The following is an 18,360-nucleotide window of genomic DNA, read 5'->3' on the forward strand; positions in this document are numbered from 1 at the left end:
ATTGAAAAGATATACATTATAGAGACCTTAGAGGAGCCATACTGGGATATTTTTAAGGAATAGTTTATGTATAACTTCTTGTAACTGTGACCATTAAGAAATAGTTTAAGGGCAATGTTTGTAAACTTACATGTATTTTACGCTTTGGCATTCTGATTTGATTGGTTTTTATTCACTGTTTCCTTTCGCTCTGTGATAGTCAGTTTATTACTATATCGCTTTTTACATTATTTTTACAATAAAATCACCATGTGTAAACTTAAATTGTTGTCTCTCGTTTAACTCATTCTCTTTCAATGAATTGTTTGATTAAATAATAACAATATACCTGCGATATGTCGACCTTTCATTATAATTTTGGGAGACATATTGTTTTTGCCTTCGCCGTCTGTCTGTCCATCCGCACTATCGAATAGGAATAAGGGGGCATCTAACTGTAAACAGAGCAAAAGAGAACAATATAATTTATTCCGTAACGGCCATGGCCCTCTACTAAACAAAAGAAAATAACAATAGAAATTGCCCTTTATCCCAAATTGGTCGAATGTCCGTCCGTCTGCATTAAGCTTGTCCGGCCTTCACAGGTCAAACTGCTAGTGGGATTTCAACCAAACTTTCCAGGGTTGAGCAGTACCATCCCCAGTTGTGCATATCACCGCTTCGCTGCACGAAAAGGCTGCCAGAGCTAAAAACAGAAAAATCTTGTCCGGCCATTACAGGTCAATCTACTCGTGAGATTTCAACCAAACTTTACAGGATCGTTAGTACCATCCCTAGTTGTGCATATCGCCGGCCATTCCGTTGCGTTGCAGAAAATGGCCACCAGAGCTAAAAATAGAAAAATCTTGTCCGGCCTTCACAGGTCAAACAACTGATGGGATTTCAACCAAACTTTACAGGAGTGATCAGTACCATCCCTAGTTGTGCACATCGCTGGCAGGTTCTGCTTCGCTGCGCAAAATGGCTACCAGAGCTAAAAATAGAAAATTTTGTTCTGCCTTCACAGGTCAAACTACTGGTTTGATTTAAACCAAACTTTACAAGAGTGATCAGTACCATCCTTAGTTGTGCACATCGCCGGCATGTTCTGCTTTGTTACACAAAATGGCCGCCAGAGTTTAAAATAGAAAATCTGGTTGGGCTTTTACAGGTCAAACTACTGGTGGGATTTTAACCAAACTTCAAGTGAGTGATCGGTACCATCCATAGTTGTGCATATCGCCGACATGTTCCGCATACATTGTTTTGGGAGACATATGTTTTTGTGACAAAGACCCTACTAGTTGTAGATTGATTTAATACCAGCGTCATCAATCTTATAACAGCAGTAAATAAATCTTGGAAACATTTTGTATTCAAAGAAGGTTTGCCATCTTTACACAATTAACTTCCCATAAATTTGCAAGCCTTAAAAACCATGGTGACCGCCGTGACCGAATGGATATGGTGTCTAACATGGAATCGTTTGTCAATGAATGCTTTGGGTTCGATGTCTGTAAAAGATCCAAAGAAATTCTTACAAGTGAGACATCTGTCCAACTGTGATAGATAAATTGTTTAACATGATTTCTTGTCCATGTCTGTAATAAGGTACCCCGTCGCCAGTAAAGCCTGGTCGTGTCAGTTTCACATGAGGCAATACAAATTTACGTAAAACATGCATATATACTCAAGCACACACACTTACACACACAAACACCCAAATATACATACGCATGTACTTAATGAACAAATCATTATAGTTCAAACTTATCGTTCTCTTTTCTTCTTTTTCTCAGTTTGCTTTATCGGTACAAGTAAATACCGAAAAACAGGTTTGTTATATTTGTACAATGTTTAAGAAAAAATCAATGATTCACCAAAGTCGAGTATTAACGATTTTGAAATAACGTATTTTCGAAACGATTTCAAATAATTGAAGTTTAAGGTGGTTTCTAAAACTACGTTTTAGATATACAAGGTAAAAAATGCGGAAGAGAGACCATGCAATTATGTCAGTGTTTTTTGTCAATTTATTTAATTTAATTTTTTTTTAAATATATTCAAAACACACAGTATTTCGATAAAATATGTTAAAATATAAATTCACGAAAATGTTATATAATTGATCAATTTCATACCAGTTTAACCCGGTTTCTTGAAGCATAATTAATTAATTAATTTAATCAATTAAAATTTCTTTTTTCTCTTCGTTGGGAAAGGGGTATTGGCCCGTAAGAGGAAGCAAAAAAGTGCGGTGTCGTGAAGAGGGGATTTTTCTACTGTGGTTATTATGCAGGCTTTAATTCAGAGCTGCATCAGTACTAAGGGTGTAGTACTTAAGTACCAGTACCAGTACTTGGCAAATTATGCAGTACCATTACCAGTACCAGTACTAGATTTTAGCTCGGTACTGCAGTACCAGTACTTTTTTTTCTGAAGTAACTAAGTATCAGTACCATTACTTTTTTATATTCATCAAAGTTTGAATTAATACAGTGTCAAACAAATAATTGCAAATATTATTCAGCAAAGAAATAAAATCATAATTTACTTTAAAGCTGCATGCCTCCAGATGACCAATAATATTTCAAGAAAATTAAACTTGGGAAAAAATTACTAAAACTTTGAGAAAAGTAAACAAGTTAAAGATTCAAGTGATTATTTATATCTTATTTGCAATTAATGACTGTATTTTGTAGTATTTATCACCATATTTCTACTGCGTTACTAATGCAGTAGGGGCTACTTATGCATGTTTTGACCTCTTTTTGGTAATTTACGTGGATTTTAAGTGTAGATTGTAATGTGTCAAGTACTTTCTTTGTTCATTTAACAATATTTTACCTTTAAATACATTTTCAAAATTTTCATGAACATTAGGATGAATCTGGAGGCATGCTGCTTTAAAGTTAAAGTAACATATTATCAACTTTATAGTTTTAACATACTTTTTACAAACAATATTTACAACATATATTCATGTCATATCTAGTTGTTAAGTAACCAATCAACTGTATAAATACAATGCAAACATCTTTCATTTCAAACACAACAGTCTTTTGTTGCCTTTCACACCTCTGTTCAATTTAATCCAAAGTAAATAACAACTTTTTATGGTGCTAACAATATCACTTTTTTCACTTGAAATTGGATTCTTTAAAATAGAAGAAATTCATTAGTGTTTATTTTGCTCTTTTACTAGTAAATACAAAGTAATAAAAGATTTTAATAAGGATATTTTAGGGTAAAGAGTTATTGAGTCTGTTTATCTTAATTTAATTTTTACTTAAAGTCTTTGGTGCTTTTTATGATGAAAACTATGTTAACATTTGAAGGAATATTGCAGCAAATTATCTTTAGATTTGATAACTTACTTTTTCACAAAAATAAAATATAGTTAATGTAATTTACAGCTTTATTTTATGAGAAAAATTGATGTTATTTTTATTTTTTATCAACGCCAAAAGTACTGGGTAATGCAGTAGCAGTACCACTTTTTAAGACAGTAATGCAGTACCAGTACCAGTAGTAGCAAAATTTTGTAAGAGTAATTCAGTATCAGTACCAGTACTGGCAAAATCGCTGCAGTACATACTGCAGTACCAGTACCAGTACCAGTAATGCAGCTCTGCTTTAATTATATTTTACTATTAATGTAATATACATAGTTATATCGATAAAATATGTAATCTTTTAGATCTTTGATTAAGCCTCATCAAAAACTATATGATAATTTTAAATATATTTATACTGTTGTTCTATAAACAGTCAGAGTAAATTCACAGACACTCAGGGGTCAGACCCATCTGATGATGCCTTTGTAAACACCTAGTAACTTCTATCGACATGAATGTGGCATCTTTGGTAATCATAAAACGTGTTTTAATTCAATTTACACATTAAAAAAAAAAATAAACAAATAAAATGCACCCCTCGAATATCTTTGTTGCCCAAGCTTGTTTATGCAATAAATTTTAATAATGATGATAATAATGATATCTTCTAATATTAAGATTAAAATTTACCATTTCCGATACAATCTACTTACTATCATTTTGATGATGCGTGCATGTGTCCATGCAGAAGGCGTGTTTGAAAGTACGTTGTACATTTTTAGCACTGTTTCTGCGGAGCTTCAGCTAGGACACGCTTCACCATGACACTATGCAAAATGATGTGTTAGAAAAGATATGTTTATATAGACAGTTATTATTGGACCATTTCTGTCATTTATCCAACCGAATTTATCAAAACCGAAGCACAGTTTAGTCAATGGCATACTTTGCTCACTGAAGCTACGCCAGTGGAAATAATTGAGGAAGTGAAAGTAGTGTTCGTGTTTGCTTTCCAAAGCATGAATACAGTCACGTTTTATGTACATAATGTAATTATGTACTTGCAATATAATACCCCTTCGATTCAGTTTGTACCAATTAATAATTTAAGTTGAATGATCAAGACTTGGCCTACATGGTAAGTGTTTGGTATACCTATTCACGGTATTGACATAAGCTAGGGTGTCTTCTTAATTAGAATTTAAAAAATGTGTTTTGTGAAAATACCAAGGAACATACGAACATTTGTTATGGTAATGATTGCGCAGAGTGGGTTTTGGGTTCAATCGTATTATTTTTTTTTCGTGATTATATTTCTGATGTCTACTGTTGTGAACCGTCTAAGCCTGTTTTTGATCGAAACATTTCGATATTGGATTTTCAGGCTGAAAATTTAGACACGTCAACAACGTAATGTAAAATTTTATCATTATTATATTTATTTATTAGTGTACAACATATGTATGAAACGTTATTTTTGTGACGGAGCATTATGTATGTTTACAAACAAATTTATCAGTAAAAAATATCAACATATGCAATGTAAATTTAATGTACAATTTACAGCATTCTTCTTTACTATTTTGTGAGATTAATTGTAAAAGCTAATTGACCTGAAAAAGTCATTTGTTCGTGTTTTATGTACATGTATTTTCTTTAATTCATTTGCGAACGAAAGACATATGAACACAATATATTTAATTTTGATATTGACTTATATAAAATATATACGTAAAAGTTGATTATTCTTTGAACTGACTTTAATGTAAACCATCGGTTTGTATTCACCCTTAAAGTAGACATAGGTCACAAATTGGCCACCTTGATAGACATCAGCATAACATATTACTGTAGTAAGCATGTATAAAATGATAAAGCCACGCCTTTATTATCAATTATTGTTACTGTATATACGTGAGTTTAGTTGTAGATATGATGTGTGTGTGTGTGAGTTACTTGGATGCAACACATATACAATGTAATATAATATATTAACCATCATTCGTTTCTTTTAAGTTTGTGTGCTAGTAAGCCAAGTAAGTGAAGTCGGACTCACAATTTTTATACGCCCGTTTGAAAAACGGGACGTATTATGGGAACGCCCCTGGCGGGCGGGCGGTCGGGCGGGCGGGCGGGCGGCGTCCAATTTTGTCCGGAGCATATCTCCTACATGTATGGAGGGATTTTAATGAAACTTCATAGAAATGTTCACCACTATGAGGAGCAGTGTCGCGCACATGAACCAGGTCTCTAGGTCAAAGGTCAAGGTCACACTTAGAGGTCATTGAAAAATGCTTGTCCGGAGCAAAACTTCCACATGTATAGAGGGATTTCAATATTACTTGGCACAAATGTTCACCATTGTGAGGCGGAGTGCCGTGCATAAAATTCAGGTCCCTGCGACCAAGGTCAAGGTCACACATCCTGTGCATATCTTCCCTACTGATTTGTTTTAAGGTTCATTTAACAACACAGTGCCAAGAATAAAAACTTGCTTGCTAGATAACACTTATCCATAATGCCCCCATCTCCATCTAAAGCTTTCGTAAACGGGCGTATTTTGTGACTATGGCACCCTTGTTGACAAAAGGTTTCCATATCATTGAAGGCAACAAAGAATCATTTATCGGTTATGATTTATAGAGAGTATAGCTCGGCATTCTACCGCAAAAGCAATCAGTTCAAACCTAAGCCGCATATTCAGGACTTATTCATGGATATTCTTACAGGCTTAGGATGTATGAAAGACAGAAAATAATAAGTTTCGTATTGATGAAAGTGTTGTACCTGCAGTTCAACTACCTAGGAGAGAACCATTTCATGTACGTGCGCAAGCCGAAAAATGAGTTTCATTGAAAAGTTTATATGTATAGCGACACCGTGGGTTTCGAACTGAGTAGCTGCTCCTAAACCGAATGCTCCATATGAAGTGAAAGTGTGCGTTAATATGAGGAAGGCCAACACCGCAATTAAAACAAAGAAACGTTCTTGCTCGACGATGGATGACATCAACTTGACGTTGAATGGTCTTTTCGCATCTAGATCTGTAAGAAGCTTTACATCAAATTAAATTGGACGAGTCGTCTTGCCGACCCGTTGCCTTGCTATCGGAGTGGAATGTCTAACTACTGTCATAAGTAGAATCATTTTATATCGTTTTGTAGAAAACGTCAAACGATGAACAGTCGGATTCACAAGTTTTATCAGAGGTAAACACGGCAGATTACAGTTCGAATGTGTGCCATATGTTATTTGGATATAAGATTTCAAATGAAAAAAAGTACCAAAGAAAAACATAAAATCAAATGGCGAAAATGTTTATGTGTTCAAAGATAGCGGTTCATCATTAAATATTATTAACGAAATCGACCTCGAGAAAATAAGTTTACGTTGGTTTGATCGGATCTGGAGTACTTCTTGGTGATTCAGCTTGGCACACACAATGCACGATTTACATATTGCTTCAACTATTTATCCATATGTAAAAAGAAAAATACTCACGCAGGAATCTTTTGCATTTTGATTGACCTTGGTGACCCTCGTGCGAAAGCAAAACAGTTTGATTTTGTAGAATTATGGTTTCTTAGTTATGTACCCCGTAATATACACAAATCCGTCTTCCGTATATGCAACTGCATCACCAATAATTATCCCAGATCCGACTAAACCAACATTACTGCCACGAGAAGTGACCCTTAACAAAAACATAAATGTTTCCAGTATGATGCATAAACTAGTTCAAAAGAGCTATACAAGATTTTAAGAATGAAGTGTTAAAAAATGTTCTTCTCGCAAACTACAAAGTCCAGAGCTCAGATAAGGCCCATATGGTAGTATCATCTAATGCTCTTATAACGGTAATTTACTTCATGCTCCATAATACGATAGAGGTCACATAATAAATATAAAATATATATGAAAACACATAAAAGTCTTCTTTCGTGAAACATCATTTAGCAGAGAATAGATTTACTGCATGTAAGCGTCTGGGTCAAACATCGCCGTGCCATGGGGTCACTAAGTTTGCATCATGCCATAAAGACCTTCTCTAACTTGATATAATTATTGCTTTTTCTAGTGATCATTGTTTCCCGAGCAATCCCGTCTCTCCTGCACCCGCCCATGCAATTCCTTATTTTGGTGACCGTTTGTAAAAAATCCACAAGTTCTTTATTAATACTTTCTTTTCAGAGCACATACCATGCAGAACAAGTACGCCGCTGGTAAATTATTGTTTCATCTCGATCTATGCGAACAAGCTCTGTGCCAAATAGAATTTCTGAGAACGATTGACACTATTCAGGATTTAAAGGAACCGTCTGTACTGAGACGCGCAGTCTACCGATATGAAAAATACTGGCTTCCACTAGCCATAAAATATCCCAATAGGTGCTTAGCTGCACCTCTGGATATCGAATGGGCATGGCATTGTCATATGTTATGCCCAAAATCCTATGAAACAGATTGTCAAACTCTTGTTGGAGGGACTGTTGACCATATGCTGCGACCGTTGAACAAGTTTAAAGAAGAGCAGAAAGAGTCGCAAAAACTGTGGTTTGAAATGTATTCAGAGGACTATGAACCTTTTACAGTTGATTACAGTGCACCATACAATGCTGATGCTATTGATAGATTCAAGTCAAAGATAACATACGACATTGTAGCCGCTGCCCAACGACAGACTGTGTTTTACTATCAAGTTTCGTTACCACATTACAGAGATAAAAAGTTTTTGCAGAACAGCCTGCAGAGGTATGAACGATTCTTGTATTTAAAAACACAACTGCCGAAAGCTTTCATGGTACCATGTTATGACATAGATTTGATGTGGCACACACACCAACTAAATCCATTAAGCTACAAAAAAGACATGGTTAAGATCATAGGCCACTTGTTCAATCATGACGATTCGGTAAACGATCGTAGTAAGGGATCAAAACTAAGTGAAGCAGACAAAAAGACACGTGAAAGTTGGAATTCTTTTTACAATGAAAATTATTCTTTGTTTGGAGCAATGTATCGTGGGACGCCGCCGGTAGGGTTTCTTCATAAGATTAGCCCGAACGAGTCGTACACTTTTTGTACAAAACGCACTATTATCACATTTGAAAATTTAACTTTGAACCTTCCATTAACGGATCCAGATAAATACAAGAAACTTAAACTTACCGTATCGAGTGCCGCTGGTCCGAAGGTGGTGAAAAATTGGTTTTCCTTGAAACGGCCGGGTGATGTACCAAGTTGCGCCAGAACGATTACCTGGAAAATTAATAGTCGAAATGAAATTGACACAAAGGAATCCAACAGTATAAAGTTCTTTGTGCAAGAACGAACAGGCTGGGCGTTTTGCGGGTCAAAGACAGATGTTGGATCTAACACGTTAAATATGCTGCCACAGATTGAGTCGATAGCGAATGCGGTCAACGGTGGAAGAATTAATGCTCAGATACCTCTAGGTAGCTCAAACATAACTCTAGATGTTCAGGGACAATTTTCGGCACCGAAAAAGGGGAAGGCATTGTTGTTCTTAGATAGTGGAAGATATGAAACTGCTGTAATACCGGAGAATGTGAAACAACTTTGGGGTCCTGTGTCTCTTGAAAGACTTCCGGCAGGGACAGATAACCACTGTCAGGTGGCATCTCACAGGTACACTTGATTTTTGTTCTGTTTTATAATCAGTGAATTGTTTAAGTTAGAATAGCTTGTATATAGCGACATTTTAACAGATATTGGCAATTTAACATTTGTTAGTAATGCGTTAAACATTTTTGGTTGACAATTTTCGTTCTTTGACATTTGGTTAATAGTAAGAACAACCTGTAACATTTCTTCAAAATATTTTTTAGCTCATACATTTCTATAATGCAATTGACTATGACGGTCTTGGCTATACAGCTAGTTTTCTGAACGTGATTCTACTCAAATGACCGATCGTGCCTGAAACAATAACGGAGGTCATACGTAGGCTTTCCTCAACCAGTACAGCTTAAAGGTCGCCATATGACCTTTACCGTGTTGGTGCTACATAAAAAACAACCAAGCAAAATGCTTCTAATTGTGGATGCCACGTGCTACTTACTTTGATACATACTGGTAGCTTTGTATTACATAAAGAGTCATAGAGGAGTACAAAATATATCAGCTGCTAAACCATAATTCCTTAAAGGTGGTTGGCACATATCGGCTGCTTCTGTGGCTGTACTCTGTATAATTTTATCTTTTTGTATTTGTAGATTGAAGAACCATCTAGGGAATGTAGAGCTCACAGTAAGGACCATACACAGTGAGCCTTTGATGATGTCGGTGATACAGGTGTACTTTCATGATAAAATGGCGGTTATTGGGCATTTAATAGCTTCAGACCAACTTCCTCTTCCAACACAAGTAAGTGATTTAAAACATCATTCTTACGTGCTTCACACTATTCCCCCCATCAAGCAGATATATTATAACACGATATATAGACATCATTAAAAAGGAATGCTAACACGTCATATGACGTCAGATAGGACGTTTATGAACCAAATGATGTCATGAATAATACCTCTACGCTCAGTGTAGCTCAACATATATTCATTAATTCTTTTCCTTCTTTCAATTGAGGAAACAAACCTGTTAGCTTATGGAATCTCGTTGGTTCAACTGACTGGTGCACCTGATGTCTTCCTCCAACAGTAAAGTTGGAAAGTCGCAATATGGCATAAACTGTGTCGGTGCGACGTTTAAATTATTAATAAACCAAGTCAAACAAACGAACAAAGTTTCCTACATAATACACGGTTTATTGTTTAAATGGTTTGTGATTTATCACGAAGGCCGATAGACCTGAGAGATTAATATATTCTAAGCATTTGACTTCGAAACGTCTACAATAATGCACCCAAAATGGATATCTATTTCCTAAACATTATGCATCAAATATTAAAATAAAAACACCTATCCTTAGTGTCTATAAATCACGTCTTTCATTATAATTAAAGCTGTGCTTAAAATTCCCAGTTTCTTCAATATTAATGTTAAACACCCACCCTAAAGTGCTTTAAAACAAGGCTTTCATTGTGCATTTGTATAAAATTCAACATAACTTGTTACTTTTTCAATTGAACTGTATAACTGTGTTTCATATCCTACTTGCCATTTTAAATTTTATAGATTTTTTTTGTAAAACAATGCACGCTTTTTGTTTTATCGTTTTCTCTGTAACTAATCTATAACTTCACTGACTGACTTGATGATATCAAAGGCGAATTGTTTGGAGTGGAAATCAATTTTAAATTGATAGATAAGTCAAATATAAAGAGTTAATATATTTTATTACATCAGAAATTTTCATCTACATGTATACAGTTTTTCTATGTTCTTTTGTGTTTGTAGGTGTTGCATTAATTTAAAATCTCAGATTACTGGATAACGCAGATCATTTAAGTACAAACAAAACAAATATTTGAAAATCGTACACTCTGATTTATTGACAGTCTGTTAATTTGGCAAAGTAAAAAGTGTAACACGGCTCACACCCAGTAACGGTATACATTTTTCTATGGTTTTCTTTTAAGAATCTTAACAAGATAATGAAATTTTCAAAACCAAAATCTTTTGTATACCTTAGATAAATAAATCCAAAACATTGGATCCACAGAGCGATGGTTCGACCAGAATAAATTTGTGACGTTACTGAAGAAATAATATCGGTCTCAGCGGTGTTTTTCGGCTATTTTACACCGGTTTGGAGTTTTGATGGGTAGAAATTGACCACGAAGGCCGTTAATTTTTTTCGCATCAAAACGACAAAACCGATGTTACCGATAAACACCGCTCAGACCAATATCATTTCGATTCTAACAAGATAAAATAAGAGAGCTCACCAATGTTATTTTCTCAAGTGGAAATAACTTCCGGTACCGATTTTCGTATAACTCTGTTTAATTTCGCACCCTACTGTTGCTAAGATATAGAAATTATCAAACAAAAGAACTAATAATAAAAAATAAACAATAAAAACTTACGTCGTAGAATGGCTTGTATTGTGTTTACACCAATTTATCATTCTTGTATGTTTGAAATGACGTCAGCGTTTATGAATGAGTTGTATACTTAGGATGACGTCATTAGGATACCTAAAGGTTGGCGCCTTTTTGTCCAAATATTTATTAAATGATATGAATGAAATCTGTGGTGTTAGTATATGTGAGATATTATTTCGGTTTTGAATGAAAAGAAAACATTATAAGAACTGAACATATAAATTAAAAATGTTTTTTATTGTTACTTTAAAAGGCTTTGTAAACTATATATAATCGACGGAGAAAACATAATAGCCGCATATACAAGTAGTCCCTAACCAGTTTTTATTGACAGTTTAACACTGGTTTTTACTTCTTTGTCTAAGTGTCAAAATCACGAAGAGTCTCACTGAGTTTTGCGTTGTCCAGTCGAACAACTGTGAACCGAACCATGCTATTATCTACAAAGGGCAGGTAATTCAGATTAATGTTTTTGTCTCGTTTTAGGTTCAGCATGATGTTGTTACGCTACACCCTGTACTGGGAGAAAGAGCCGTTCTTTTGAAAAACAATGATGGAGACTGGGGTATTCTTACCGGAAGATGGAAGGGTTTTAAACGAGGTGTTGCTGGGACTAGACGTATGTATTTGTTCAAAAATAAAAAAAAGACCTAACTAGTCTAGCCTTTATTATTTGAAAATTTTCAAAACAGAATATTTTCATCAACTTTTATACACCAACATTTGATGTCATTATGTAATATTATTTTGACGATGCTTTCGGGTTTCATGGACAATAAAATGTTCACTTTTCATTTCACTTAAATTTCATTTATATTTCACACTTATATTTTATTTAAGAAATAATATATCCCAAAAAGTGATTTCATTGCTCTATAAAATCACTGTTTGGAGTTCGTATGCGGGGAATTATATCACGAGGGCGTAGCTCGAGTGATATAATGATGCGCATCTGGACGACAAACAGTGATTTTATCAAGCAATAAAATCACCGATTTGGATATATTATTTCGATTCTAACACGACATCAACAAATAAATGCTAATGTACCTGATATTACGCTTAATTGCGACTGATTTGTTTCCGTTGTCGAGGGGTTAGAGTTGATGACTTCTAATCCAGTTACCTCTCTGGTGTGGGTTCGATCCCCAGGAGATGCTTGGTAGTTAAGCGTGGAGGAAGGTAGTCTATTACTGGTGTAACTCTCCAGGAACGATGGTTAGGAAACTACCCGCCTATATGACTGAAATACTGTTGGGAAAAAGCGTCAAATGAACCAAACAAACTATCAAACAAACAAACGTTTCCGTACATACTGTCAGCGCGCCACATTTTTGAGGTTACGTCACGTGTATAATGGTCACATGTCGTAATATAGAACGTCAAACAGTGATTTTATAGCATAATAACAGTCACACACTTTCGGTTCTTCTATGCTCAATAGGGAAAATGCGGGTCGTATTAGAATAACCATTTTATATGCCCCTTTGAAAAACAGGTCGTATTATAGCCCCCCCCCCTTGCCGGCAGGTGGGCGGCTGGTGGCCGGGCGGCGTCCAATTTTTGTCAATTTTATGAAACTTCATAGAAATGTTACCCACTATGAGAAGGAGTATGAACCAGGTCTCTCGGTCAAAGGACAAGGTCACACTAAGAGGTCATTGAAAAACGCTTGTCCGGAGTAAAACTTAAACATGCATAGAGGGATTTCAATATAACTTGGGACAAAAGTTCTCCATGGAGACGCGTGCAAAATTTAAGTCCCTGCGGGCAAGGTCAAGGTCAAACATTGGGGTCAAAGTTCGGATAAAAATATGAAAATGTGCATTTGGACCATTAAGTCATCATTTATTGAGGAATTGAAACACAAATGGTAATTATCTTGACTACGGGTGTAAAAGATGTAATTTAGGTTAATATATGCAAGGTCAAGGTCAATAAAGAAGATAAAATATCGAGATCTTTCCTGGACCAGAAGGTCACACTTGAGGTAATTGAAAAACGCTTGTCCGGAGCAAAGTTTCTACATGCATAGAGGGATTTCAATATAACTTGGCACAGATGTTCACCACGGTGAGATGGAGTGTCACGTACAAAATTTAGGTCCCTGCAGCCAAGGTCAATGTCACACATTTGTGGACCATTTAGGGATTGAAACACATTAATGGTCATTATCATGACTACCATTAAGAAGCTAAGTATTGCGTACATAATCCAGGTCCCTGCTACCAAAGTCAAGGTCACATAGTGAGGTATGTTTGTGTACGGGGACCATTTAGTCATCATTTATTGATGGATTGTAACACAAATGATAACTATCATGACTACAAGTGTGACACATGTAATTTAGGTTAATATTTTCAAGGTCAAGGTCAAGGATATGTAATATGCAAGAAAAAGAATCAAACACGGGCTGTCAGTGCAGACGGGAATATCTAGCTTTCAGGTAACTGTTTAGCGGAAACTCGGCAGAGCCTCGTTACCGCCGTAAACAGTTAACCTCGAGCTAGATATTCCGGTCTGTACCGGCAGCCAGTGTAAGATTCTTATAATACATATCTATAATGCTTCATCCCTGACAAAAGCATTTTTGACGGACGTACTTTGCGACAATGTTGCCCTTGTCACATCTTAAATTTCCTGAAATTTGTAAGGAGCTGGTTTAATCTACTGATATTATTATATTCCGGAAACAGATCTTCGCCCACATTCTGTAACTTTTATATCCTGAAATGTGTAAAGAAAATACGATTTTACTGGAGGGATTCACTCAATCAAATTAATTTTTTTTTTTAAGAAAAAAGCGGAGTTGATGGGAGTCCGGGAACTCTATTTTTAAAGTTTTACAAATTTTCAACTGGAAGAATAACCACGATTGAGCTGGGATATCTTAGGAAAGAGTATGTTTTCAATTTGGAATCTGCTCAGATCGACCTCATGGAAGGTATACTGAATATCGACTCCTCTAGTAACGAAGTTGCGGAAAACATTGCCCTTGCATTTTCGGTATCTTTGCTTCACGTGCTCTGCATCCCAATGTCAAATAGATGGAATGAAGGCTACCAAGTTAAACCCACCACTTTAACTCGTGGATCACGACCAATAACCACCATTCCGTCAGAAGATATGAAATTTATCATGGCCGCAGGTTTGCTTACGAGTATCCCTTCAAATTATTACTTTCATTTACACTACGGTGCAAATATTTGTGCCATGTGTGGAGGCGGGGGTTGTGGTGTCATGGAGTTTTTTTATTCAGCCTATGGAATTGACGGCGACACCGGAGATGTTGGGTGTGACGGTGCTGCTTGCAGTGGTGGCGGGGGATGTGGTGGGTGCGGAGGCTGTGGTGGAGGTGGTGGATGTGGAGGAGGGGGTGGATGTGGTGGAGGGGGCGGATGTGGCGGAGGGGGCGGGTGTGGAGAGGCGGTGGATGTGGCGGAGGGGGCGGATGTGGCGGTGGTGGTGGATGTGGGGGTTGATGCTGAGGTGGTTAAAGTCATTTGCATAAATATCTCCTTGACAAACTTTTTTCATTTCTGTTATCAGTTATATTGATGTTAGATATCTGTAACACATTCTGTCACTTTGCAGGATAGTGTATGTGTAAACGTACAGTTGTATGACCGTTAGATGTTGTATTTATTTTTTTATATAAGGCGGCCTATGCAAAATGCATCGCAGAAGGAAAAGATTGTATTATAGTTTACATTAAATTTTTTACATTTTTACTATTAGCGAATACAATAACATTTTTCGTATTAGCGAAACCATTACAACATTGCCTTGCAGTTTTGATTGATCTAAAGGCAATGTAGATTCTGTAGTTTTAATAAATTTAGTCATGAAGTTTTTTTTTATAGTTATATGGCTTATAATAAACATTAGCTAGTTTATATATCACGAGCCTGTATTATAGGGCTTTATGGCAAAATACTGTTCATATACGGCAATAAAACCTATTAAAAGTCTTTATAACAAAATTGTTTTAGTATACCTTTGCTTTCTTTAAATACAAAAAAGATAATTATTCATAACTTTGCAGAGCCAATTATTATATATATTTTATACATTTGTCACATTATCCAATTGATTTTATATAAATATCAGGCTGTTAATTAGATTTTGTTTAAATGTTTCAATTTTAGAAGAATGTTGTGTAAATGTCACGATGTCCAATGAATTTTGTTTAAAAATTACGGCGTCAAAAGGATTTTGTGTAAAAATAACGTGATCCATTGTATTTTGTATAATTTATGTTACAAACATGCAATTTTATATTAAATAAAAATGTAGTTTTTTTTATTTTTTATCCATGTGTATAGTTTCATGACCTAATGACTATATTTTAATTTCTTTATTTTATATTTATTTTGTACATTGTACTTCTTGTGCAGAAAAATATCATTTGTTTTAAAGTGCGCTTGTCAGTAACTCTAAAAAGTGAGTAAAAATTGTTGGTATATATTTTTGGGGAGGGGAGTGTTTCCCAAGACCACATATATACTGAACAAAAAAAAGAAACTTCCCCTGTTTTATGTGCAGATATACTAAAATATGAAAATCTGGGTAATAGCAGATTTATATTATCGAAAGAGTATTTTATTGCGGTTATTTCTAAGGGTTTATCCAAAAGTATTGAAATGGTAGTAAAAATGCAGATGAGGTCAATATCGGATATGAACACTATCAGCATCCAGGACTGTCTGGCATCGTTGGCGCATAGAACGGATGAGCGTATTGATTTCGGCTTGTGGAATGTTGTTTTATTTCTAAATTAATGCTTGTCTTAGCTAAATGACGTTTGACGGTGGAATATGGGAAGTCTAAAACGCTGGTTCAAATTAGCCGAAAGGTATTCAATGGGATTTAGATCAGGACTTTTGATAGGCGAGTCATTAATAAATGCACTGTTATACGCCAGTGTCCCTATCTGTATGGCTTGTAGCATTATCATGTTGAAAAAGAGTGATATTGGCATTATTTTGAATCATGTCTCGAAAGAATTTTATTTCGGTAGCGTTGGCCATTGTACTGTATTTTTGATATAAAAATGTATTTTTTGTGTAACATCATTTTATATAGTTTGAATCACAAGATGTTGAATGGTTTCTGTTTTTTGTGTGTTTTTTTTGTGTAGCTTTAAGCCTTTTTTGTATTGTCACATTACCAATTTAATTTTGTATAAGTATCTCGTTGTGTGTGTGTATTTTTATTTTCGAAGGCTTTATTCAGTGTTTCTACGTAGTTAAATAACGCCTCTTTAGTTTTTTATGAAAACATGAAAATTATATTAATTTAAGGACTTACTGCTGGTTTAAAATGAACATATAACTGTTGTGCGGATAAATAACTTCAAAGTTTGATTTAGTTGTAACATTGAGTTTATATTTATTTTGATGTTACTGTTATATTGGTACTTAAATACGAGTACAAGTTTTAATTTAGATGTAACTCGGCATATACATTCAAGGTTTAATTTAGATGATAATTTAATCTAAGGTTTGATTTAGAGATTAGTGTTCTATGGATACTGGAACACAAAGTCAAGAGTGGATTTAGATTAACTCTTATATATAAAAGAGGATTTATGACGTCATTACGTTGCTTACGAATCGGGACCGATGTTTCGTATTTATCAACTGATATGGATCAGACCCGTTGTGTTAGTGTAAGTGGCATCATATTGAAAGGAAACATATAAAGAACGGAAAATATCAATACACTTACGTTATAATTGCTGCTTGTATAAAGTTGTGTAAACTTAAGCTATCCTATCGAGGGAGAAAAAAAACAGTCGCATATAATTGCAGTCCCTAACCAGTTAGAATCGTTTATCACATAAACCGAGGCGCAGTATTGGAAAAAAGCCATTTCTTAAAAAAGATACTACACCAGTGTAATAACACTTTTACGTGACGTGACGTCATTTGCGTTATATGCAAACATACAGTAGCGTAAAAGCGCTCTCATAATAGCGTTACACTTTAGGCGCGTCAATTAAATAAAAAGGACTTTTTATAACAGTGTACCTTTCTTGCTTTAGATATGTGGAAAATTTCGTGTAGATTTAATACAAAATCAGAGGCTCGCATAATATGATTTTATACGTTCAACTCGTTCAATAAATCCAGTATTAAACCTACACGCAAATGACGCCACGTCAAAGTGTTATTACACTGTTGTTTAATATTGTTTCATTAAATGGCTTTGTTACACTCTTGCGCCGCGGGTGATAAAGATTCAATGTTTTATTTAGATGCTTCTGTTACATTATTATTTTAATTTAAGGTTTGATTTAAATGTAACTGATATTTGATATAAAGTACTGATCAAACATATATATTATGTATTGTATGTTTTACGCATGACTGTAGATATTTTTCTTATTACAATTTCACATTTTGGGTAAAACTAATTGTAAAATTATAGAAATACATGTACAGCGTACTTGCAGTACTCACAGCAATGTCATGAAGTACCTTCTTCATTTTGGTAACACTTACTAGTTACCTTTATAGATATAATATATTGGGATATATTTTCATGTCAAATTATTTATCATAACTTTAAGCAGTTTAGAAGTGATGGAAAAGTTGATCTATACTTGTGTTCTTAGTATTTATAGATTTTTGTACATTTTACATTACCTCTCCTTATAAAATAATGAGTTTTTGTTTAGTTTAATGTATTCATTGCTTTTTTCATCTAAACAGAAATTGTGTTTATTTCTTAATTCATCTTTCTTGTAATCCTTATATTGCTGAATTTATTAAATGAAATTGTCCAGCTAAACTGTCCATTATCGATTTTAGGGATGTTTAGATTGAAATTTGAATTAGAATAAGGTAACAGTATAGAGCACAGATATGCAGTCTGTCCAATCTCTATACTGGTAACAGAGGCTAATCGATATCGGTTTTAGGAGGGTAAGGGTTATAGGAAATATCATCAACAAGTAGAAAAGTACCATTATACCACATGGCGTGAAAAAAATACTGCCTGCCCGGGACTCG

The 18,360-nt window shown here is 34.9% G+C and overlaps 1 protein-coding gene across 1 annotated transcript; it reads left to right on the forward strand.

Moving 5' to 3' along the window:
* The first annotated feature begins 7,518 nt into the window (after nt 1-7,518).
* On the forward strand, nt 7,519-9,802 carry LOC132733458 (uncharacterized). The gene is made up of 2 exons (XM_060720102.1): nt 7,519-8,966; nt 9,554-9,802. Exons 1-2 carry the CDS (start codon nt 7,519-7,521, stop codon nt 9,792-9,794), a joined length of 1,689 nt encoding a protein of 562 aa, XP_060576085.1. The 3' UTR covers nt 9,795-9,802.
* Nucleotides 9,803-18,360: the final 8,558 nt, after the last annotated feature.

The sequence above is a fragment of the Ruditapes philippinarum genome, unplaced genomic scaffold (genome assembly GCF_026571515.1).
Source record: "Ruditapes philippinarum isolate M1 unplaced genomic scaffold, ASM2657151v2 ctg842_1_1_1_1, whole genome shotgun sequence".
Taxonomy (NCBI): domain Eukaryota; kingdom Metazoa; phylum Mollusca; class Bivalvia; order Venerida; family Veneridae; genus Ruditapes; species Ruditapes philippinarum.